Source organism: Physeter macrocephalus, chromosome 2, assembly GCF_002837175.3.
Source record: "Physeter macrocephalus isolate SW-GA chromosome 2, ASM283717v5, whole genome shotgun sequence".
In the NCBI taxonomy this organism is placed as follows: Eukaryota; Metazoa; Chordata; class Mammalia; order Artiodactyla; family Physeteridae; genus Physeter; species Physeter macrocephalus.
The window spans coordinates 42,616,008-42,641,442 of NC_041215.1; the positions used below are offsets into that span (position 1 = coordinate 42,616,008).

At 35.6% G+C, this 25,435-nt stretch overlaps 2 protein-coding genes across 6 annotated transcripts in view; one reads left to right on the forward strand and one right to left on the reverse strand.

Moving 5' to 3' along the window:
* Positions 1 to 25,435, forward strand: part of RAB3GAP1 (RAB3 GTPase activating protein catalytic subunit 1) — a 126,498-nt gene that overhangs the window by 63,753 nt on the left and 37,310 nt on the right. For 2 of the 3 annotated variants that reach the window (XM_024122184.3, XM_028477389.2), the window contains exons 6-14: positions 4,437 to 4,556; positions 5,459 to 5,624; positions 10,609 to 10,708; positions 13,418 to 13,499; positions 17,810 to 17,878; positions 19,167 to 19,240; positions 21,323 to 21,415; positions 21,835 to 22,004; positions 24,195 to 24,284. In XM_024122184.3, the coding sequence (XP_023977952.1) occupies positions 4,437 to 4,556; positions 5,459 to 5,624; positions 10,609 to 10,708; positions 13,418 to 13,499; positions 17,810 to 17,878; positions 19,167 to 19,240; positions 21,323 to 21,415; positions 21,835 to 22,004; positions 24,195 to 24,284 (964 nt within the window). The remainder of the gene's footprint in view (positions 1 to 4,436; positions 4,557 to 5,458; positions 5,625 to 10,608; positions 10,709 to 13,417; positions 13,500 to 17,809; positions 17,879 to 19,166; positions 19,241 to 21,322; positions 21,416 to 21,834; positions 22,005 to 24,194; positions 24,285 to 25,435) is intronic. The other variant, XM_024122185.3, reaches the window with a different exon arrangement.
* Positions 1 to 25,435, reverse strand: part of ZRANB3 (zinc finger RANBP2-type containing 3) — a 374,344-nt gene that overhangs the window by 7,433 nt on the left and 341,476 nt on the right. The window lies entirely within an intron of this gene.

Here is a 25,435-nt window from a genome sequence, read left to right on the forward strand (position 1 = left end):
GTGTTGGGTCTTCGTTTCTGTGCGAGGGCTTTCTCTAGTTGCGGCGAGCGGGGGCCACTCTTCATTGTGGTGCACAGGCCTCTCACTGTCGCGGCCTCTCTTGTTGCGGAGCACAGCCTCCAGACGCGCAGGCTCAGTAGTTGTGGCTCACAGGCCCAGTTGCTCCACGGCATGTGGGATCCTCCCAGACCAGGGCTCGAACCCATGTCCCCTGCATTGGCAGGCAGACTCTCAGCCACTGTGCCACCAGGGAAGCCCCTATCTTGTTTCATTTACCTAGTCACTGTTGAGGTTGAAAATCTTTTAATAGAATTATTAGCCATTTATATTTCTTATTATTGGAAATATATATTAGTTTCGCTTATTTATTCTTAATTTTTTATTGTGGTGACACACAACAAAATTTACCGTTTTAACCATTTTTAAGTGTACCGTTCAGTGGCGTTAAGTACTTTCAAATTTTTGTGCAGCCGTCACCACTGTCCATCTTCGGAACTTTTTCATTTTCCCATATTGAAACTTTGTATTCATTAAACAATAACTCCCCATTCCTTCCTACCCTAGCCCCTGCTAAGTACCATTCTACTTTCTGCCTCTATGAGTTTGACTACTCTATGTACCTCATATAAGTAGAATCATAAAATATTTATCCTTTTGTGACTGGCTTATTTCACTTAACATAGTGTCTTCAAATTTCATCTATGTTGTAGTATGTAGTATGTAGAATGTCTTTCCTTTTTAAGGCTGAATAATATTTCATTGTATGTATGTCCCACATTTTGTTTATCCATTCATCTGTTAATTGACAGTTGGTTTGTTTCCACCTTTTGACTATTGTGGATAATGCTGCTGTGAACATGGGTGTTCAAATATCTGTTTTGAGTCCATGCTTTTAATTCTTTTGGGTATTGGCCCAGATGTGGAATTGCTGGTCATCCTGTGTTTTAAATTTTTGAAGAACCACTGTGTTCTTTTCCATAGCAGCTGTATCATTTAGCATTTCCACCAGTCATGCTCAAGCATTTTAATTTTTCCATATCCATGTCAATACTTGTTTTCTGTTTCGTTTTGCTTTTTTTTTTTTTTTTTTTTTTTTTTTTGTGGTACGCAGGCCTCTCACTGTTGTGGCCTCTCCCGTTGCGGACCACAGGCTCCAGACGTGCAGGCTCAGCGGCCATGGCTCACGGGCCTAGCCGCTCCGCGGCATGTGGGATCTTCCCGGACCGGGGCATGAACCTGTGTCCCCTGCGTTGGCAGGCGGACTCTCAACCACTGCACCACCAGGGAAGCCCTGTTTTGCTTTTTTAATAATAGCCATTCTAATAGATGTGAAGTAGTATCTTGTGGTTTTGATTTACATTTCGCTAATAATTATTAATGTTGGCTACATCTTTTCATGTGCTTATTTGCAATTTGTATATCTTCTTCAGAGTAATGTCTATTGAAATCCTTTGTCCATTTTTTAATGATTTGTTGTTGATTTTGCTCATTTTTTAAAGCTCCCACCTAATGTTTGTTTACTTGATGAAGGCATGGTCTCAGGCTCAAGTAGTTCTAGTAGGGAAAGTAAATCAATGATTTATATTGCTCTTTTTAAAAAAATTAATTCCTCGTTACTGCCACTAGGAGGCTTAGCAAGTGTAATCAGGTTTCTTGACAAAGCCAGTGTGCATAAAAACAACCTTTTTTTTCCCTAAGGTATAACTGATATATAATATTATATTAGTTTCAGGTGTACAACATAATGATTTGATATTTGTATATATTGTGAAACGATCACCATAGTAAGTCCTGTTATTGTCTGTTAGCATACACAGTTATAATTTTTTTTTTCTTGTGATGAGAACCTTTAAGATTTATTCTCTTAGCAACTTGCAAATATGCAATACAGTATTATTAGCTATAGTCACCATGCTGTACATTACATTGCCATGACTTAATTTATAACTGGAAATTTGTACCTTTTGATCCTTTCACCCATTTTGAACACCTCCCACACACCACCTCTGGTAGCCACCAATCTGTTGTCTGTATCTATGACCTAGGTGTTTTTCTTGGGTTTTTCGTTTGTTTTCTGGTTTGTTTGTTTTTGATTCCATATGTAAGTGAGGTCATATGTTATTTTGTCTTTCTCTGTCTGACTTGTTTCAGTTAGCATAATGTCCTCAAGTCCATCCATGTTGTTGCAAATGGTAAGATTTCATCCTTTTCTATGACAGAATAATATTCCATTGTATATGTATACCACATTTTCTTTATCCATTCATCCATCAATGGATACTTAAGTTGTTTCCATATCTTGGCTATTGTAAATAATGCTGCATTGAACATGAGGGTGCATATATCTTTTTGAATTAGTTTTTGTTTTCTTTGGATAAACACCCAGAAATAGAATTGCTGGATCATATGGTAGCTCTGTTTAAAAATTTTTTGGAGGCACCTCCATACTGTTTTTCCTGCTGGCTGCACCAATTTACTTTCCCACCAGGGTTCCCCTTTTTTTTAATATCCTTGCCAGTACTTGTTTTTCTTTTTTAAAAATTTTATTTATTTATTTTTGGCTGCATTGGGTCTTCGTTGCCTCATGCAGGCTTTCTCTAGTTGCAGCGAGTGAGGGCTACTCTTCGTTGTGGTGCACAGGCTTCTCATTGCAGTGGTTTCTCTTGTTGCAGAACATGGGCTCTAGGCACGTGGGCTTCAGTAGTTGTGGCACGCGGGCTCAGTAATCGTGGCTCGTGGGCCCTAGAGCTCAGGCTCAGTAGTTGTGGCGCACGGGCTTAGTTGCTCCGCAACATGTGGGATCTTCCCGGACCAGGGCTCGAACCCATGTCCCCTGCATTGGCAGGCGGATTCTTAACCACTGTGCCACCAGGGAAACCCTTGTTTTTCTTTTCTTTTTGATGATAGCCACTCTAAAAGGTATAAGGCGATTTGTCATTGTGGTTTTGATTTACATTTCCCTGATGATTAGTGATGTTGAGCATCTTTTCTTGTACCTGTCAACCACGTGTATATATTGATCTCTTAAAGATAATGATAATAAAAAAAACACATTCGAAATCAAAGAAGAGAGCATATTTAACAGGGGTAATGAGATGGTATTTGAGATAAATCTTCAAAAAAAGAATCCATTGCTATTCTGTGATGGCAATTGAGTGTAGGGGAAACATTCCAGGTAATGGAAACAAAGTACTGATCAGTAGGGGAGATGAACCTTTGAAAAGAAGGTACAAAAAGTATTTATAATGCAATCTTTTTTGAGGATAGGTTGAGTAAATGTATGGATGGAATAGTTCTGGAAGAATGACCAAGAAACTGTTGGCAGTGGTTTCACTCTAGTGCCTGGGGATACCAAGGCAAAATATTGTTTTGTTTCCTTTCTTCCAAGGACATTAAGAAAAGAAAGAAGAAAACTGTATTTAAAGACCTTTAGAGCTTAAAAATCACAGCTCTGGGTTCTTTCCAGTACTTGATGCTGTTTCTACATAACTAATTTTGATTTCATGGGTAGGAGGGTGGAGGTGAGGTGAGAAGATGAAATAAATTTTTGTCATCTAAACAGTAAACAGATTATGGGTTGGACTTTAAAATGTTCTAAATCCTTTTTTTTTATTGCTGTTTTGGGGGATTTCTTGAGAATGTTCGTAAAAATAAGCATTCATAACTGTTTATATAGAGTTAAAGTAGGCAAATGAGTAATGCCTTTTATAAATTTATTTTAAAAATATTATTAAATAAAAATACAGTGGGGTGTGAATAGGGTAGGAATTTTCAGGAGGCAAGATCACCAGTTTGACCTTAACATTTTTGTAAATTTTGGCTACAAATTTGTGGTTTTTAAAGGACTTGTCAACTAAATGAGAAGTTTTCATTACTGTAGGATACTGTAGCAAGAGTAAGCCATTTTCTGATAATTTTGTGATTCCTATCTAATATGTTATTGAGTAAAATAATATAAGAATTCCTTAATTAGGATACTAGAGTAAACCGTGTTCTCAGCACAAGTACATCATGGCTGATAATTCTTTTCCTGACATTTAGGGAATCTATTAAACTTTATCTTTCCACATTAGTGGACTTAATGTTACCAGTTAATTAACGCAAGATGTCAGTGCTGGCTTTCATCTTTTATTTTTGAAAGCTAACTTTTAAGACAAACCTGTTATTTAGTGTTTTTTCTCTGCGATTTCAGTAAACTGCTCCTAATTTGTAAAGAATAGAGAGAAAATAGTAGATGAATGATGGAAATTTTTCACCAAATGAAGGAAATCCAGGTTATAGATTCAATTGCCATTTAAGAAAGAAAGAAAGACCTGTAGTTCAAGCCTAACTTTCCTTCAGGGAAATTTTTTCATGTTTCTCAAATAATAAATTTTTGTATTCTGACATTTTCCCCTGTTTAATGGCAGTTATTCTTTTTTTTTTTTTTTTTTAAGGTATGGACTCCGAGAGTTTGTGGTGATCGCCCCTGCTGCAAATAATGATGCTGTTCTCAGTGAATCTAAGTGCAATCTTCTTCTGAGTTCTGTGTCTGTTGCTTTGGGAAACACTGGCTGGTAGGTGGACATTTCGAAAAATCTTGACATGAGTTTAAGAACTATTCTAAATTATAATTTATGAGGGAAAATGATTACTGTTAAGTTTTTGATTATTAAGATTAGTGCTTGTACATTATTATATTGGAATAAGGTATATAAGGACAAACTCAACAAAACCTTTAGGGAAAGCATTTCTAAAGGGAAAGTTACTGAAATATTACATGAATATTTAAAATGGAGAATAAATTGTACTATTTTTGTATTTTGCTTCCAAATGTTTAGTTTATTTAAATTTTGGTGCAAAATCTAATTTTAAAACTTGATGACAGAGCATCCCCTTGTTCAGCCTCAGCCAGGAACATGCATTCAGGTAACTCAAATGTTTTGTTTCTCTCTGCACACGTCTTCAAATGCTTTGAAAGTGCTACGAGTATTGATTTTGAGATTACAAATAGATTTTAGTGAGTAGGCTAATTTGCAGTTATGGAAATCTTTGAATAAGGAGGATAACTATGTCCTCAAATGATAAAGTACAAAATAATTCACCACTAGTGTGGGTTTAATTTATATTGCTTAATACCTGTGAATCAAGTTTTATTATGGTCTTGGAAAGCCTCATATGATAGGATCACTTTTATTCAAGAAAATTTTTATTCTGCTTTTTTATGACTTTCAGCCATTTTAAAATAGTTTTCTGACTACAAAGTGCCACTAAGTGATAATTTCTTCAGTTTATTAGTGTAAGGAGAAAAGGAACTAAGAGTGTCTTTGTTTTAAATATAAGTCTGTGGAGTATTCCTTGTTTAGTGCTTTTAAATAGTTGAGATTAGAGTAACGTAATAGTGGAAAAACTTGAGATTTAGGAGTTATTTAGTGTTTAGTGAACTTACAGTCTATTCCTTTTTAATTATGCCCTATAGCCAGGTGCCACTCTTCGTGCAAATTCATCACAAATGGCGAAGAACGTATGTCGGAGAATGTCAGGGTCCTGGTGTCCGAACTGATTTTGAAATGGTTCATCTCCGAAAAGTGCCAAATCAGTACACTCATTTATCAGGTCTGCTGGATATCTTCAAATCAAAGATTGTGAGTTTGCATTGATATTTTCAGTCTTATAAAAGCAGTAATTTGGTAATTTTATTGATTACATAGAAATATTTCTAATGTTGAAATGTAATTACTTAGAAGAAAGATGTAGTTGACTACATACAAATTACTGTGTATGTTTAAACAAAGTGTCCAGTTAGATTTTTAGTGTACTAATGCTCTAACTGATTTTGTTTGTTCAGTTTGTTAACATTTATCTCCTACGTTAACTCTTTATACTCCTTTTCCTCTAATAATAATGTTGCCAACCTCACGACGTGAGTGGGCTTCAGCATAGTTGCTTGTTCAGGGCTCTGACTATGAGTAACTGAGATGTGAACTCTTTGGGTTCTGAATTGCTTTTTTTCCCCCAAGGGTCTATTTAATTTGATGTTTAAGATTAATCAGGCTTATATTCTATGACTGAGAGCAGCAGGGCTGAATTGGATGTGCTCAGTATATCTTTGGTGTTCTTTAAAAACACTATCACAGAGATGTGGAGGATTTGCCTGTGCTACTCTGGGGGAAGAATTAGGGTCTAGATTGAGGAGCTATTTGTGAATACCTTTAGAAGAGAGAGCAAAACAAGGTAAGTAAGTGGTGGAAGGGATTCTCCACTTAGAGAAATAGTCCCCTTAAGTGATTAAGTTGACATCCTTTTCACTAAAAGTGATCAAACTTGATTAACAAACTGATATTAGATATCTCCTGGTATGGTACGTTGAATACGATATATCATCTGTGTTGCATTCCTGCTAAAAATGTTTAACATAAAACATGAGGAAACAATCACATATTTCCAAAATGAGCCATATTTTACAAAGTAAAAGCCCAGACTCTAAAAATGTCAGTATTATGATAGGCAAAACAAAGGCTGGGAGCTGTTTAGCCTAAAGGAGACTAAAGTGACATAACATGCATGATCCTTGATCAAAACAAAATAGCCATAGAGGACACAATTGGGACAGTTGGGGCAATTTTAATATGGACTGTATGTTAGAAAATAGTATCAATATTAAACTTCTTGAGTGTGATAACCCTTGTTCATAGGAATTACATGCTGAAGTATTTAGGGGTGAATTGCCATGATGCCTACAACTTACTTTCAGAGGTTCAGCCAAAAAAATTATTTATGTAAATATATGATAGTATGTGCGTGTATCAAAATGTTAATTGGTGAGCTTGGTCAAAGTCCTACCGATACTCATTATGCTAGCTTTGCAACCTTTCTGAAGGTTTGCAAATTTTGAAAAGGAAAAAAATGTGAGAAAAAACGTTGAAATGTCTTTTTTTAACATACATTGTTTGTAGAAAGATATTTAGGATTAGAATTTAATTTCATAATATGTTTTCAATTTTGAGGCCATAAATAGCAGGGTGGTAGGATTATCACCATCCAGATAAATCCGTTTGACATTTAAAAAAAAGTCTGCATATACTGGGTTAAGAAATTCAAGTAAAAACTTCTTTATACCCTTAGTCCCTTTCCTCAAAATAACTATTGTTAGCTGTTTCTTGTGATTATCTCTATTTAAAAAAGCATAGAAGCATATCTTTTAGAAAGCTCCATGTCTGTATGTAACTTTTTTTCAAAACCTTTCTGGACTTTGAAATGCTTTAAGTGCTGCTTAATTCTACACGTGTTGCTTTGAGAAATTTTTGAAAAAGGCAAGTATGCGTTATTTCTACCCCATTAGTTTTACTTTGTTTTCACCAGAAGTCTTCAATTATATTTAATTATTTTAGATCAAATTCTAGTCAGATGCAAATATTAATGCTTTATTCCTCTTCTTAAAAAACATTAGTGAGGGCTTCCCTGGTGGTGCAGTGGTTGAGAGTCCGCCTGCCGATGCAGGGGACACGGGTTTGTGCCCCATTCCGGGAAGATCCCACATGTCGCGGAGCGGCTGGGCCCGTGAGCCATGGCAGCTGAGCCTGCGCGTCCGGAGCCTGTGCTCCGCAACGGGAGAGGCCATAACAGTGAGAGGCCCCAGTACCGCAAAAAAAAAAAACACATTAGTGAACGTTATTTTCATGGATCTTTTATGTCACTCTTCTATGTGACTCAACTTCTCTTTACTGAAACTGGGGACCACCTTGATCTGTGGAGCCTGACTTTCATTATGACTATTTATTTACTAATTGTACTTTTTTAAAAAAAGTGTTCCTAATCAGTTTGTCACATCATCTGTCAGAACTTTCACAAACCTCACTTGTCTAAATATGAAACATTTCTCAAAGTTGATTTGATAGAGTTGAACTTAAGATAATTGAGACCTGGTTTGGGTACTTTAGTGGTTTTACATAGTTAAAGCTACCCAATATGTGGCTCTCTTATACTTTCTTTATAAAGCTATCTTTATAAATATTACTCTTTAAATCTACTGGAAGTGTTCCAAGGCACTCACTCACCCTCCACTGGCAGTTTATTTCATTTTCACATGGATCTAATTATTAGAAAAGGCTTCATTGGCAGGGTGGCAGCAGAGGGTGGTTGTCCTTGGAATCACATAAAATTTAAGTTTAAATCCTCTTTTGCCATATAATCCTCTTAAGAATTTGAAAACTCTCTCATACCCTAGTCTTTCCTTTTTCAGTTTAGACATTCTTCATTTTATCAGATTTTTTATATTTCATAGTTTTATATTCTGATTGTTGTTTTGGATATTTGTCTTTTTTAGAACTACATTTCTTCATGTTCTGGGGAAATTTTGTTTGCAGGCTCATTTTGAATGAAGGCTTTATTTACAGTTTTTAACTTTCTCTCCCATCCTCTCTAGTGGTTTTGTAATTTTGTGGTTGCTCCTTACCTGCAGAATATTTCAGACGCTGGTCTTAAAATGGTGTTTGGAGCCTTTTGCTCCGTATTGCTATTGGGGTATTGCACATTGAGTCTTGGACTCATTGCATTGCTTGCTTGGGTCATGAGAGTGGGTTTGTCCCCCGCTCACACAACTTTCCCCAGCCCCATACCTTCCAACAAAGCCACTGCACGAAGCAGGAGTGCCCTGCCCCAGGGTCTGCCTTAAGCAGAGAGTCTTACAGTACCCTCATTCTGGGCAAGTACTTTTGGTTCCATTTAATGCAGTCTGTAATCCTGGCTCTCACTGCCTTCGTCTGCATGTGGAACTCAGCAAGCATATGCCTTCAGCCCCATTTAACACTTTGGATTTTCTGTACTTTTTCTAGGGCCCACAAAGATATTTATGTCATGTTTGGTCCTAGGCATTTCTTTTTGGTCATCTCTTTCTGTATTTGTCTACATTGCTATGTGACTGGAGCGGAGGTTATGTGTCAAAGTGACCTTGTTATGGTTTCTAGATCATTTACACCCAGTTACAGGTGAATGCTCATTTGATGTCTAGACCTGAGTAAAAAATAATTATTCCTGACCAGCCAGAATCTTACCTTGCTTGTCTAGGACACAGCAGCCCAAAACTGAATTAGCTTTTTTTTTTTTTGGCAGCTACCTTATTTTGTGACTTGAGATTGAGTTTGTATTCAGTTAAAGTTACTAATGACATTTATAGATGCTGCTGCTGAGCTAAATGTCTCTTTATTCCTCCTGACCAGCAGTATCAGCAGCACCTGGAAACTGGGTAGATATGCAGAATACTATTCAATCCACATTTTCACAAGCTTACTAGGTCATTCCTATGCATATTTAGGTCCTATTCCACATTAATATAGGTTAACTAGTTTTTTAAAAATAAATTTATTTTTATTTATTTATTTTTGGCTGCATTGGGTCTTTGCTGCTGTGTTCAGGCCCCCCCTAGTTGTGGAGAGCGGGGGCTGCTCATCAGTTGTGGCGCAGGGGCTTAGCCGCTCCGCAGCATGTGGGATCTTCCCGGGCCAGGGCTCGAACCCATGTCCCCCGCATTGGCAGGCAGATTCTTAACCACTGCGCCACCAGGGAAGTCCCAGGTTAACCATTATTAAGGGAAGCTGAGATTGTGGGATATTTGGATGATATTATTAATTTTTATAATTTTTTTAATACATTTTATTTATTTATTTATTTATTTTATTATTTATGGCTGTGTTGGGTCTTCGTTTCTGTGCGAGGGCTTTCTCTAGTTGCGGCGAGCGGGGGCCACTCTTCATCGCGGTGCGCGGGCCTCTCACTATCGCGGCCTCTCTTATTGCGGAGCACAGGCTCCAGATGCGCAGGCTCAGTAGTTGTGGCTCACGGGCCTAGTTGCTCCGCAGCATGTGGGATCCTCCCAGACCAGGGCTCGAACCCGTGTCCTCTGCATTGGCAGGCAGATTCTCAACCACTGCGCCACCAGGGAAGCCCCTAATTTTTATGATTTTTAATGAATGTAAAGATAGATCTAAATTTTCTGATTTATTAATATAAACTACATGAGTGGCCGTTTGTCACAGTCTAAAATTCTGGTTAAAATATTTAAGACTGGCTTTAATTTGAGTTTATTTTCATTTAAAAGAAAGAAAAGACATCATCTTCTCAAACCTAGTGTTACACTTTATATAATAGTTTTACCTTATTTAAAAAATGAGTCACATTTTTTTCCACATTCAACATGCCCGAAGAGAATAGTAAGAAATTATGTTTGTATAATTAAAATTGTATAAGATATTTTGAAAGAGCACTTTACATAATAAAATTTAATATCTCTTTTCCTGGTAGTAGTTTAAACAGCTTTATTTTAATGTAATTTGCTCTCTGGCATTAATTCATCTCTTGAGCTTTTTAGCTGTGAGAATTTCTCCTATGAAAATGATTTCCTAAATTCTGCACCTTTGGCTCTAATAACTTGGTGACTTTGTTTTCCTTTTTAATGGCTAGAATATCATACATTTTTCATGGCCAGAATTGCATGCCATATCTAACACTGTAATCTGAAAATCCACATTTCATGAAGGTAGTAATCTATCCATTCCAATAGTTTGAAATTGGTTCTGGTATTTACAAGGGTACTAGCAGTCACGTGGTATTGTCTTTGCATTTATTTCCTAGGGATGTACTTTAACTCCATTGCCTCCAGTTAGTATTGCTATACGGTTTACCTATGTACTGCAGGATTGGCAGCAGTATTTTTGGCCTCAGCAGCCTCCAGGTGAGATAATTTAGAACTATATTTAACTTACTGAATATAAATGGAGAGAAAATATATTCAGAAATTAAAACTATTTAACAATGTGTTTCAAGTGTTTGAAATATTTGTAACTCATTTAAAATGTAATATTGCTGATTTCATTGCCTTTATCATTTTTTTCTCTTAAAAAAACTGTGTAGGTTGTTCTAGAGACAGAATTATTCTATACCTGACAATCTGTTTTTGAAAGCTAATATTATTTATAAAGCATTCCCTTGCTGTGGAACATCGTGTGCTGCAAATTAGTACGTAATGAGTAAAATGTCTGCTTTCAGAATATAATAAGAGAAGCCACCCTCATAGGCTGAGAACAGACACGCACAGAACCTTATAGAAAGTAGAGTTTGAAGAAGAGGGCTAAATAAGGAAAGCAGAAAAGAGAAAAAGATGTGTATATACATATACACTTATGCTGGGAAGAGCTGTAGAATATTTTACTTTAACTTGCATTTTTATAAAAATGTGATTAAAATCATTTTACCTAGTTAACCATTGATATACTGATTCATTAACAGTCATTATTTATTAGCCTATAATAGGCCGGATCTGCCAGCACACAGATATGAACAGACATTATCTTTTACTTTAACTTGCATTTTTATAAAAATGTGATTAAAATCATTTTACCTAGTTAACCATTGATATACTGATTCATTAACAGTCATTATTTATTAGCCTATAATAGGCCGGATCTGCCAGCACACAGATATGAACAGACATTATCTAAGTTCTAGAAAAGCTCAGTCTGGTGGACATTTAGCTTAATTAAGTGAGGTTTAGGTTCCTGGATGTTTCTCTCACAAAAAGTGCAATTATACCCAAGTCTATCTAATAAGAAATTTAATATAAACTTATAAAATAATTACAAGGATTTTACTAGCCTGAAAACATTTTCCATTCTACCTTCCTCAAAGAGAAATAAATTACAATAAAATAATATTCTTTACTGTTTATTTTTGTTCCAAAATGGTTGGTTTGTTTATGAGATTGAAAATAGTAAATTGATTATCTTGGGATGATACTAAAATTAATGTAGTACATTTAGCTTTTGGTGGTTATATATACTACTACTGTTTTATTTTATATACCACTGAATAATTTGAAACTAATGTGCAGTAAAAGAACTCGATCTAAACTACAACAGAGGGAAATAAAAGCTAAGCTGAGATTTATATTAGAAGACTCAAATGTTTGTTTTGGTAATTTTAGTTTCCAGACAACAGTACGCCTTTGTTAATGTTCTATTGCTAGTTTTTTAAAATAGACATCAAAATATTAACCTTCTTTCTCAGTGGATTGAAAGGCATATAAATTTTTAGTATTTTCTCTTTTAAAGGGAAGGGACTGAACATGTAATATGGGCCAGACACTGTGCCTGGCATTTTATATACTGTTTCAGGTAATTCCCATTTACCTATGAGACAAGTATTATTATCTTTCTTAGAGAACAAAAGTACCTGGCCCAAGGCCACATGGTCACCAAGTGATAAAGTTCACATTTAAATCCTGGTCAAACTCCAAGTCCCATCATCCTTTCATTCTACAGTGTAGCTTTTCAACTTTTAATTTGACTAAAAGTTTTGTACAGTTATAGTCTATTAATAATTTTTAGCTTACTGGTTTAAAAAATGTGCTTAGGACTTCCCTGGCGGTCCAGTGGTTAAGACTCTGTGCTTCCACTGCAGGGGGGGCATGGGTTCAATCCCTGGTCAGAGAACTAAGATCCTGCATGCAGTGCAGCGTGGCCAAAAAAAAAAAAAAAGTGCTTATTATAAATTTTGATGCTCTTAATTCACATCTTATAGTAAAGCTAGTCATTGTGATCTTTATTGTAAGCATTCTTTAGTTGGAAAAATGGAATGAATTGACTTGAGAAAATTTACTGAATCAAGTAATTGAACCATATTTAATAACTAATTTTAATAATTTAGGCTATAGATAATTGTCAGACATAATTTTAGCAAATCTAGGAGTGTTCATAACTCAACAGTAGACTTTAATTTTAGAAATTCTTAGTGTAGTGTGAATAATTAAAAACAACCATCTATTATTTCATAGAGAAATCTTTTTGAAGTCATTTAGAAGTGTTTATTACTTCTTCAAGAGGGATGGAGCTAAGGGGTGATATACCCTCGAAATTTTCCTCTAATCTCAGATACCATTCATAATGGAATGGAAATTCTTTTCTGAACTTCAGATATTTCTGTGTACTGTCAGCTGATATAAGGTTTTATTAATGATGACTAATTTGGGCTATTCAGAAATTATTGACAGCAAAACTGATGAATGTAGGTGGATGATTAAATTTTTTAATACTCAGATAATCTTAATCTTTCTTTTAGATGCTATTAGTCACATTCTGAGAAAATGAAAAGAAATTTACAGGAATAATATTCTCTTTAGTAATATTTAAGGACTGTTTCAGAAGAGTAAAATTTAGAATGCATAGCTTGAAAACAGCACTTTACAAATAGGAATTAAATGTGTCCTTTTACTGTAACATTCTCTGGGGAAGTCTTTAATATCTGACTGTTCTCTAACTTGCTATATGTATCTTAATGTAGACACTATTAAAACTTTAATTTCTCAAAGGGCTGACCTACCTAGATTTAAATTCTTATTTCTCCATTTTTGGCTAACTGATGGAAAAAAATTTTCTTTCTTGTTTAGATATAGATGCCCTTGTAGGAGGAGAAGTGGGAGGCCTGGAATTTGGCAAGTTACCATTTGGTGCCTGTGAAGATCCTATTAGGTGCGAATTTCATTATATCATTTTAATTATGGGACTTTACTTTTTAAATTATATTGTTGTTGATTTTACTGTGTTTTATAATACTGCAGCCTCCTGGAATGAATGTAGTACTGGAAATAGAGACCTACATGTAACAATCTGTCCATCTTTGTTTCTCTGTAACTTAAGAAGTAAAAGAGGGTTTAAAGTAATACATAAAATGTACATAATATAATTTATTGATTATTCTTTATAGAAGTGGTTCTTGGTATACTTTGGGGGAAATATTTTAAATATTGAAAAGCACAGACAATATTTTATATAACAAATTTTCATATGTCCATGACCCAGAATTAACAGTTGTTTTCATTTTTCCTGTCCACTTTTTCAAAATACACAAATTAAGACATAAGTAAGAGACACAAGGGTGACCTTATAGGTTACCCAGTTGCTTTTCTAGAAGAACTACTGAACTTAAAAAAAAAAGCAGTTTCACACGAGAATGGAGGGGTAGAAAAATTTAATCACTGATAGCAAAATATTTGGAAAATATAAACAGTGCAGATATAGAAACTGTCTCATTCTTTAAACTCTTTGGTTATTTAAAAAATATATTCACATGTATACATATATCTTTAATACTCTCACTTAAAGGTAGAAATAATAATACTTTTAACTTAAAAATCACTTAAGGGAGACAATAAAGTGAGTATCTTTTAAAATTGATATTTATTATATGTGCCAGGCACTATACTAAGTAAGGAAGATACCGGAGTAAATGAAACAGACAGTTTCTGCCTTCTTGGCATTTACAGTCTACTTAAAGGAAATAGATGAACTAATCACCTAAATAAACATACAATTACAAATTGTGGGATAATTTGAAGGAAAAGTACAGGATGTAATGACAGTAAAATGAGGAACTAGTTTAGATTGATATGCCATCAGTAAAGTCTTCTCAAAGGAAGTGAGATTTATTCTGAGTCTCAATTAGGGGAGGATTTAGCCAGGCAAAGAGTGAGAGAATGACCATTCCAGGTGGAAGGAAGAGCCTGTGCAGAGTGCCTTGATGCAGGAAAGAGCTTGGCGAGTTTACTGAAGAAAATAGAAGGTGGCTATCATGGCTAGAATGTAGTGAGCAAGGGAGACAGGGTGTAGGGTGGATTACAGATATATTTGTGGCCCTCCAGCTGGTTCATTTATTTGAATTTCACTTAGGGAAAATTTTAGGGGGAGAGAAATAAATTGACCTGGTAGAAATCTGAAGGTTTAATGATTAAATACTTCTTCCAAATTTATATCATGATGTGGAGTCAGTCAGCAAAGGAACAAGTGATTGAAGAAGAACACAGAAATAAGTTGAGGGTAAGATGGTGCACATTGGCAGACCATTTAAATCAAACAGTGATTAGCAAATGTTGTGGGCACTATGCTTTTGAAAAAGCATCTTTGGTAGTGGAAAAGGAAATGAAGAGGCTTTTTCTGGTGTCTTCTCTCCTTGTCAAAGAAATTGTTCTGTAGTTAGAGGGAGAGGAGAGGCCATAGTCATAAAAGCTTAGGAGCTGAATCTGCGGTTCATGCCTAAAAATATTCAGGAGTGTATAGTTTTAAACCTCTAACCATTCATGTCCTCTGATATCACATACTGTTTGTGGTCATTTTTTTTACATTAAAAATTAGTCTTATTTAAAATAATAAATTCACGTTCAGTGGAAAAAATTTAGATAACGTTTAAAACGGCAAAAATCTTATGTTTAGTAGTCAGATTGTTTAGTTGCAAATGGTACTCGTCAACTCTAATTCAAGCAAAAAAATCAGTTTATTGGAAAAGTATTTGGTAACTCAAACTCAAAAGTTTAATTGGGACCATTGTAGAACTGGGCTCAGAAAATAGGCTTGAGCCAAGGGTGCCTAGTTGTCCGGTTCATAACCAAGGTTACACTGCATTGTTGTGTAGTGCTGGCCCTGCTCTCACAGTGAATCCCTAACTGTACTTGTAGATTCAGTGTCTCAGACACGAGTTGCTAGTTAGTCGAGCATCACCAAATATCAGAGAAGTGAAATAATGGGCCCTTTTGGCTTCTGTACTCTCCAAACATAAGAAGTGGGTTCAGAATCTAGACAGGAAAAAAAAAAATCAGTAAATTCATAACCCGCCTACTCATAGGTGATCACTGACAACAGCTCGTTATATGTGCTTCCAGTATTTTTCATATGCATGAAGTAGGTATATATGTGTACATGTTTATGTATATATATATATGCAACAAGGGCCCCCAACACCCCCCTTAGGTTGATTTGCTGCTAGGAAGACTCACAGGACGCAGCCATAGTTGTGCTTATGCCTATGATTTATTACAGCAAAAGGATACAATGCAAAAAATGGCAAAGGGAAAAGGCACATAGGGTGAGGTCCAGAGCAAACCAAGGACAAGCTTCCTCTCCCAGTGTAGTCACACAGGACACGCTTAATCCTCCCAGCAATGAACTGTGACATGTATGAAAGGCTGTCTGCCAGGGAAGCTCATTAGAGGCTCAGCATTTGGGGTTTTTAATCAGAGACTGGTCATGTAGGCACCCTCTGCCTAGCATGTACCAGAAGGAAACCAGGTGTTTGCATAAACTGTATTGTTTGCACAGGTAATTTAGGCAGAGTGAGCCATTCTTATCAGGGAATGGTAGGAATCCTCCTGAAATTCAAGTTTCCAGATGTCAAGCCAGGGGCCAACCTTGCAAGTAGGCCTTTCTAAGTATCAGGCCTGCTATGATAACTCTTTTCTGCACAGAATTTTTGTACATTTTATAAATGTATGTCATCTTGTACATTTTTTGTGGCTTGTTTTTTTTGTTTTGTTTTTGTTTTGTTTTTATTTTATTGGGCTATAGGGGATGGGTTGGGAAATATCTCTGTAAGTTATGTCCTACTAGGGAAATGTCCATTCTAATTTTCCTGGGATAGCGTTCAGAGCTTTTTCTTTTTCTTGGAGCTGCTGCTGTTGCTGGCAGCAGCCTCGTCAGGTCCACTGCTGAGAGGCTCCTCCTTGGAAGAGAATTTCCTCTTTTTCTTGGGGACCCTCTTGTTTCCTGACTCTTCAGGGTCACTATCTGGTTCCTCTTTGGGGAAAGATTTCTTCCTCTTGGTAAGACTTCCACTGCCAGCTGTCTCTTCAAGATCACTACTAACCAGCTCCTCCTTGGAAAAAGATTTCTTTTTTTTGGATTTGGAGGAGACAGATAGGTCTTCCATTCCATTCTCCTGAGGAACCTCCTGGGGCTTTTGCTTTTTCTTCTTTTTGGATCTTTCACTTGTCTCCTCACATTCCCCCGGGGTACTACTGCTGTTTTCTGAAGACGTGTGGCTTGTTTTTGATTTTATAATTTCACATGGAAACTTTCTGAAATTTAATATTCATCTATAATAAGAGGTCAGCAAACTATGACTGGTGGACCATATCTGGCCAATAGCCTGTTTTTGTATAGGTAATGAGCTAAAAATGGTTTTTACATTTTTTAAGGGTTTTAAAAGAAAAAAAAACAAGAATATAACAAACTACATGGCTCATAAAAAGCCCCAAATACTTACTCTCTGGTCCTTTGTAGAAAAAGTATGCCAATCCCTGATCTGTATCATGGTGTTTTCAAAATTGAGATATAATTTATGTACCATAAAATTCACAATTTTAAAGTATACAATTTAGTGTTTTTTAGTGTTTACAGAGTTGTGCAGCCATCATCAGTATCTAATTCTGGAACACTTTCATTACCCCCAAAAGAAACCCCTCACTTCTTAACTGTCATCCCCTCCTAGGCTTCCTAGGCCCTCTAGCTCTAGGCAAATACTAATCTACTTTTTGCCTCTATGGATTTGACTATTCTGGACATTTCATATAGATTGGGTTATACCATATATGACCTTTTGTGTCTGGCTTCTTTCACTTAGCATGTTTTAGAGGTTCATCCACATTTAGCATGAATCAGTACATCATTGCTTTTTGTGACTGTATAATATGCCATTGTATGTAATACTACCACATTTTATTTATCCATTCATCATCTGTTAGACATTTGGTTTACTTATACTTTTTGGCTATTATGTATGTATAGCATAGTTTTTTCTTGCAGACATTAACTTTATATGAATGTGCTACCGTTTGCTAAACCAGGTGTTTACAGTTTTTTTGTATTATAAATAATGACCACTTTTAACATATTTATATGTACATCTCTGGTTATTTACTGAAGATACAATTCTAGAAGTAGAATTGTTGAGTCAGGATGTATATATACAGTATTAAAGCTTATGGATATATTTTACGTTTTGTTTATTTTAGTGAACTCCACTTAGCAACTACATGGCCTCATCTGACTGAAGGTATCATTGTGGATAATGATGTTTATTCGTAAGTATGTTAAGAGTAGTACATTGAGGTTCACAAACTTCAGTAGAATAAATTAACTGCCAAGTGGTTAGCAATTTTTCTTTGTGTCAGTTTCTGATACAGTTGGTTGTTGTTTTTCTCTTTTTAAAGATCACTTTTTAGACTGATTGATCTGTATTATAGATGTGTTTTAAGCTGTGGGCTTTGGAGATAGGGTCCTTAGTTCCGGGAAAATGAGCAATCTGAATCTTACTTGGTTTTAGCAAAGGTGTTTTTAAGCAGTTTGGGATTCAGTGCATAATTCTGTTGAACTTTTCTTAGCTGGTAAGAAGCATTTGATAAAGGGCTTTGAAGAGATGATGGTTATCAAAATATGTGGGAATAATATTTGATCATTAAATGTCAAATAACAGAACATCCATGTCATATACTCCTGTGCAATAGAAAATTGCACAGGAAAAAATTGAAAATTACAGTGAGCGCTATCCTGGAAGAACATGGAGAAGGAGGAACGTAATTTTAGTACAGTCTCATGCTTGATGCAGAACAGTGAGAAATAGAAGACTTTTTTTACAATAATAAAATAAATGTGTTGTATTTTCTGATGGTAAAAGTAACGTGAACTTTAAAAATCAGATGATTTAGATGAGTAAATTAAAAGAAGAAAGTAAAGACTACCTACATTCCATTACTTAAAAAATAACCAGTTAGCATTTTGGGGGTATATCTTTTTAAGGTATAAATTTATATATTAATTTGCTTCATTCATTTAATAAATTTATTCATTTAATAAATGTAGATCTGTGTTGTCAGTTTTTAAATTGCTGCATAGTTTTCCATTAAATGAATGCACCATAATCTGTTTAACTGAGAAAATGGGGCACTTTTGATCTTGTGGAAATTTTTATAGTTTTTTTTATTAATAAATAGTGTAACAAAAAGCAGATTAAAATTATTATGGATTCTTGCTTGTTTCTCGTTTCGTTTTCTTTATTCCTAAAATGTAATTCTCATTAGATTATCATTGTATGTTGCCTGTCAGGATCATTTTTATGTTTTTTGATTAGTTTGTTTTGATTTTGGTTTTTCCTTTTGTGCTTTTTTTTGTCTAAGAACTTTGATGTCTTAATGTTTTATTTTTTTTAAACTTATCTAAATGGTCTGCATATGAATAACAGTAAGTTTAACGGAGGCAAAATGGATTGCTTGTCCTTCTATATAATGTTTTTATTAGACTGCATTTTGGTAAATGTATGAGTCTTGCAGATTGCCATAAATAGGATCTTGTGTTTATTGTTTTGCATTTTAGTGATTTGGATCCTATTCAGGCTCCCCATTGGTCTGTTAGAGTTCGAAAAGCTGATAATCCTCAGTGTTTGCTAGGTAAGATATTTATGTTCCTTTCCTGAAATAACACAAATCTGTCTATCCTCCAGATCAGGAACACTGATCTTTATACTTTATTTCACCTATTCGAAAAGTATTTTTTATTTTTATTTTTTTACATTGTGACCTCCTTGGTTAACTCCATTAAAAATAAATCTTTGTCAACAGCAGTGAATCCTTCTAGTTACTCTTGAATAGTACCAGCAGACTTGCTTTCTTGTCATTTGCTTTTAACCAGTCTGTACCTCAAAATTCTCTATATTTTCCCATGACCTGAGTTTTATCCTCCTGATGCTTTTATGTCACTCCTTTTTTCCCTCCTGTGGCATACTATGCATCTTCCATTGTAGTGAGTGGAACCCCTTTTTGTCTTTTGCAGTCCACACTGAATTTGATAATCTTCTTAGAGCCCTTCTATAGGGCTCTGTATTGTATCTGCAAATCTTTTTTCTGGTAGAGGAAAAGAGGTGTTAATAATCTTGTACACATCATAGGGATATCTGAAGAAGTCAGTGGAATAACAAAAATAGAAATACTTTAAAAGCTATCCATTGGTATTCAGATCCTATTATTATATCCCATGTCTACAATTATCTTTCTCTTCCCATTTTTGTAGATAATATCTCTTTCATGAAATCTTCTGAACCCCTCTACTCTTTCCAGTCTTTTTCTCTTATATTTAGTACATATGAAAATTATTTTCTTCATTTCTGTGTTCATGCCACCTTTATTTCATTTAACCTGATAAATTACCGTTCAACCGAGGAGTTATTGATGACAATATTAGGGCATTTCTCTAAAGCATTTTTTTCTTGGGCTCTTTATCATTCGTCATGTGCTGTTCATTAAATGCTTATTAGCACTGCCATCTGTGCTAACTATATAATAGTGAATACAAAGATAAGGTAAAATTCCTGCCATCAGTGAATTTGCCTTGGGGTATAAGGAGATAGAGGGTTTATATCAAGAGTTTGAGTTGGATAGACCTTGTTTGAAATTCTACATCCACCAGTTTGAGCAAGTTTCACAATCTCTTCCAGTGTCAGTAAGATAGAGGTAACAGTAGTACATACTTCAGAGTGTTAGAGGATCAAATAAGATCATGGATGTGTGTGTATGCGTATCACATTTAACGCAGTGCCTGTCTATAATGAGTATTTAATGAATTGCTTCTCTTGTTTAATCATTGATTTACTAAATTATTAAATTTAGTCACTAAGTTTTTTCCTAGTTCCTTATTCCTCAGCCGCTGACTTTTGTGATAATTACAGAGGGCCTTAGAATTAAAAGTATTCTCATTTTAATTTCTGTCCCTTAATCTCACCCTGTCTCTTTAACTTTATGTTTATATGACTAGATTATAGGATTTTCCTACTTGTCTGAAGAACTCCAGAAAATGTTCCAGGTTTATTCAGAACTAGTTGGTGAATTCTGAAACTTGGATGTAATTAGTATATTGTATTGTCTAATAATTTTAGTACTGATGGTTCTTGTTAAGCTTTAATTTCTTTGTGCAAACATATTTCATAGAAGCTCTTTAGAATATATCAAACCTTTTCCCCCTTTCTTATAATGACACAAAGCATATCATTAACATGTGGTTGAAGCTGAAATAACTTCATCCTACATGATTTTTTAATCCTGTAGAAACATATCTTTAGAATATATTTTTATTTTTCTAATGGATTCAGAATTCTAGTAGGGTGGCAGCTAGGGAAAGAAGACCACTATATATATATATATAGTAATATTCTTGTTACTTGTACAACTTAATGAGAATAGATACTATTTGTCTTATTCAGGCAAATAGTAACTGCTTAATATATTAGGTTCAATTATTTTTTCCTTTCATTCTAGAAGTAATTCTAAGGAAAAACTGTTTTAATATCCTGGGCTATGGAGAGAAAGCAAGGCTACCTTTGAAATAGGATTACTTTTTGGATTGGGTAGAAAAACTGAATGGTTCTTTTTCTAGCATATCTTAGCTAATAGCTTTTGTGAAAAGACATGTACTTTTATTTATAGGACTGATTTCTTTCAGTTACATTTCAAAAATGAGAAACATTTTTTTCTATGTAGGTGATTTTGTCACTGAGTTCTTTAAAATTTGCCGTCGAAAGGAGTCAACTGATGAGATTCTTGGACGATCCACATTTGAGGAAGAAGGAAGAGGTGACACCTTTTTCTTTTTTTAAAAGTTATTTTTAAATGTTCCAGCAACTTTTCATCTATTTTTCTAATTTGAGTTATGTTGGGGAAGCAAGTTTTGATGAACTAGGCAGCTACCATTTTCTCCATGCTGTATGTACCCTGAGCTTAAAACATTGTGTGATTAGTAAGTTCTTTCCACCAAAAACATAAGATATTTTGAAAAAGCAGGGTTTTAGAGGTTTATTTTTGAAGTTCCCTGGGCAGAAATTATGTTACACCTTTGTCAGTCATGCATCCATATAAAGCTGAGCATGTGTATTAGTAAAAAGTCACTAATGAAAAGAGTGACTAAAATATTCTGTACAGTCATCAGTTTATTCATCACTTTAACCTGCCAAGGTTGGTGATATAATATGTATTCATTTCTATTCTTTTTATAGAAGTTGCTGATATAACTCATGCTTTGTCAAAGTTGACAGAGCCTGCACCGGTTCCAATTCATAAATTATCAGTTTCAAATATGGTACACACTGCAAAGAAGAAAATACGAAAACAGAGAGGTGTAGAAGAATCACCACTGAATAATGATGTCCTCAATACAATTCTCTTGGTAAACTAAATGTAATGTTTTTATATGTCTATATGCACACTCATTTATTCATTATCTGTTCAATCCCATCTATGTGGCAGGCACTGGATTGGGAATATAAAATGAGTAAAACATCGTCTCCACATTGAGTTCCCACTAGTGTAGTGGGAAGAAGGAAAGTAAATAGTAGTTACAGGACCATGTTACATGTGAGAATTCTGGCAAAGGGGCTGTGAGAACATGGCAGAGGGTGCATCTGTGTCTGTCTGAGCAGTGGGGATCAGGGAGAGCTTCATAAAGAGGGACACTTGAGTTAAGTGTTAAAGGGAAGAAGGTTTAGAAGCAGAGGAATAGCAGAAGCCTGAGAGAGCATGTTGGACAGTTTGGTATATGGCAGGGTACTTCCCAGAGCATGGTCGGGGATGAGGAGAGTAGCAGGTAACCTGCCATGTTGAAGCACTGGACTTCATCTTAACAGTTTAATGCCATTTTAAGCAGAAGGTTGACATGATCAGAATGGTATTCTCGAAAACTTTCTTTCACAACAGTCCAGAGAAAACTTTATAGTGAGTACTAGAAGGGGCTAGGGTGTCTCCTAGGTATAGGGTGGTGGAACAGGCCTGGCCTAGGAGCCACACACAGGGTTTAATCCTGACTTATGGTATGACTTTGAAAAAGCAATTTAACTTCAGTTTCTTCATCTGAAATGAGTGTAATGAAAACCTGTGAGATTGTTGTGAGTACTAAAGGACCTTCTGTTACACTGGCATAAAATAGGCCTTTGCTAGATGATAGCTACCCTTACTATAATTGTAGTTATAATCGTACTTCTGGCAGTTTGTGCACTAAGACGTTCTTGGGAAAAACCTTCAAGAGTAGTGCAATGAAAAGAATATAGGACTTGAAAACTTGATGTTAATCTTATCCCTGCTGTTTACCTGAGCAAGACTTTTAGCCACATTTTTAGTTTGTATATTTGTAAGATGTGGGCACTGATACGTAGCTCACATAGTGGTAGGAGAATGGGATACTGTTTGTAAATGTGCTTAGTAGTAGAGGTTGGCCCTTGGTAGTTCCTCTCATTTAAAAAAGTCTGTTCAGCATGTTCTGTAATATGTGGCAAAGTATGCATAATAAAAGGAATTACAAGTCAGCAGCACCACAAAACACTTGGGAAGAATAGTGATAAAAGGATTGAAAGTAAATTTCTGTAGAGAAGGCCCCTTCTTGAGAATGTATCCTTAGAGATTTTATTCCAGTTGTATAGCTTTTCACCACTTCTCCACACCCTCTCTCACACACAGACACACACACACAGACACACACACACACACACAGACACACACACACACACACACACACACACACACTTCCTCACACATGTTAACAGAAATCATGTGGAAAAGATATACTGGTCATTACAGGTTTAGTCTGCTTCCCACTTTCTATGGGTATCTTGTAAGATAAAATTACGGGTCTTTAATATCATACTTTTTGCATTTCATATATAAAAACCCATGGATGATTCTTCTATTCCAGTTGTATAGCTTTTCACCACTTCTCCACACCCTCTCTCACACACAGACACACACACACAGACACACACACACACACACACACACACACACACACACACACACACACACTTCCTCACACATGTTAACAGAAATCATGTGGAAAAGATATACTGGTCATTACAGGTTTAGTCTGCTTCCCACTTTCTATGGGTATCTTGTAAGATAAAATTACGGGTCTTTAATATCATACTTTTTGCATTTCATATATAAAAACCCATGGATGATTCTTCTCTACAGAGCCTCATGAATGTTTGGGTGTTTTAAAATTTTCTTTTATAGTTTTTTCTTTTTAATAATAACATTAAAAAAATTCAATGACATTGGATGAGCCTGAAATCATAGTGAAGAGATTCTGGTTTTGCATTCTGTAAACTAAACAATTCACAGAACCAGGTGGTTACATTCAAGAAAAATCTGATTTTAAAATTGACTAGTCACTGAAACAATGTATTTTTGAAGAAAAATAGAAAATGTTTGAGATATTGTAGAACTAACTGGGCAGTACAGTAAGAGCATTCTCATCATTTTAAAAACAAAACCATTAAAAAGTCAGTGTTTATATGAGTTACAAAAGTCAACAAAATGAGAAATTTCGTTGAAGATGTGATTATTTTCTTTCTTCCTCCCTCCTAAGTTCTTATTCCCTGATGCTGCTTCTGAGAAACCGTTAGATGGGACTTCTTCAACAGACAATAGTAATCCTCCATTAGAGAGTGAAGAATATGTAAGCTAATTAATATTAAAATATTTTTTTATTAAAAATTTTTTTAAAAAAATTTTTTATTTATTTATTTTTGGCTGCATTGGGTCTTTGTTGCTGCGTGCGGCCTTTCTCTAGTTGTGGCGAGCGGGGACTACTTTTTGTTGCAGTGCGCGGGCTTCTCATTGGGATGGCTTGTCTTGTTGCAGAGCACGGGCTCTAGGTGAGTGGGTTTCAGTAGTTGTGGCACGTGGGCTCCGTAGTTGTGGCACGTGGGCTCCGTAGTTGTGGCTCACAGGTTCTATAGAGTGCAGGGTCAGCTCAGTAGCTGTGGCTCATGGGCTTAGTTGCTCTGCAGCACATGGGATCTTCCCGGACCAGGGCTTGAACCTGTGTCCCCTGTATTGGCAGGCGGATTCTTAACCACTGCACCACCAGGGGAGCCCTAAAATATTTTAAATGCATTGAATTTCTAGGGGTTTTGCTATATTTCTAGCAACAGTCATGAAATCTAGTTCACAACAATGACTACTGTAAACAGTTTTATAGCTCTACACCTGTCATTTAAGTTTCCTTTTCTCAGTTTATCAAAGACTTGGATGAGGAAAACATGAAAACTTTCTAGCACTCACTATAAAGCTTTCTCTGTTTTAAAATAAGGATCTTTTTATTTTATTTTATTTATTTATTTATTTATTGCAGTTTGCGGGCCTCTCACTGTTGTGGCCTCTCCCGTTGCGGAGCGCAGGCTCCGGACGCGCAGGCTCAGTGGCCATGGCTCACGGGCCTAGCCGCTCCGCGGCATGTGGGATCTTCCCAGACCAGGGCAGGAACCCCTGTCCAGTGCATCGGCAGGCGGACTCTCAACCACTGCGCCATCAGGGAAGCCCTGATCGTTTTATTTTAAAAATCACCTTAGTAAAACTTGAGTGAAGATGATATCATGGCCTTCATTCAGACAATGCCCTACTATAGAACATTGGCATAGATACATATTTTGGGTAGAAGAACTTTGCTGGAAACAGTGAAAAAAATAACATATATATTGTGCATGGTTATAGGATTGCCTTCATTTTACACTTTTCATAAATCATAAAATTTACGTTTTGCAGCAGATTCTTCTTTGTATTTCAAAACTGGACAGAGTGGAAAATTCTTTAATGAAGTAACATGTA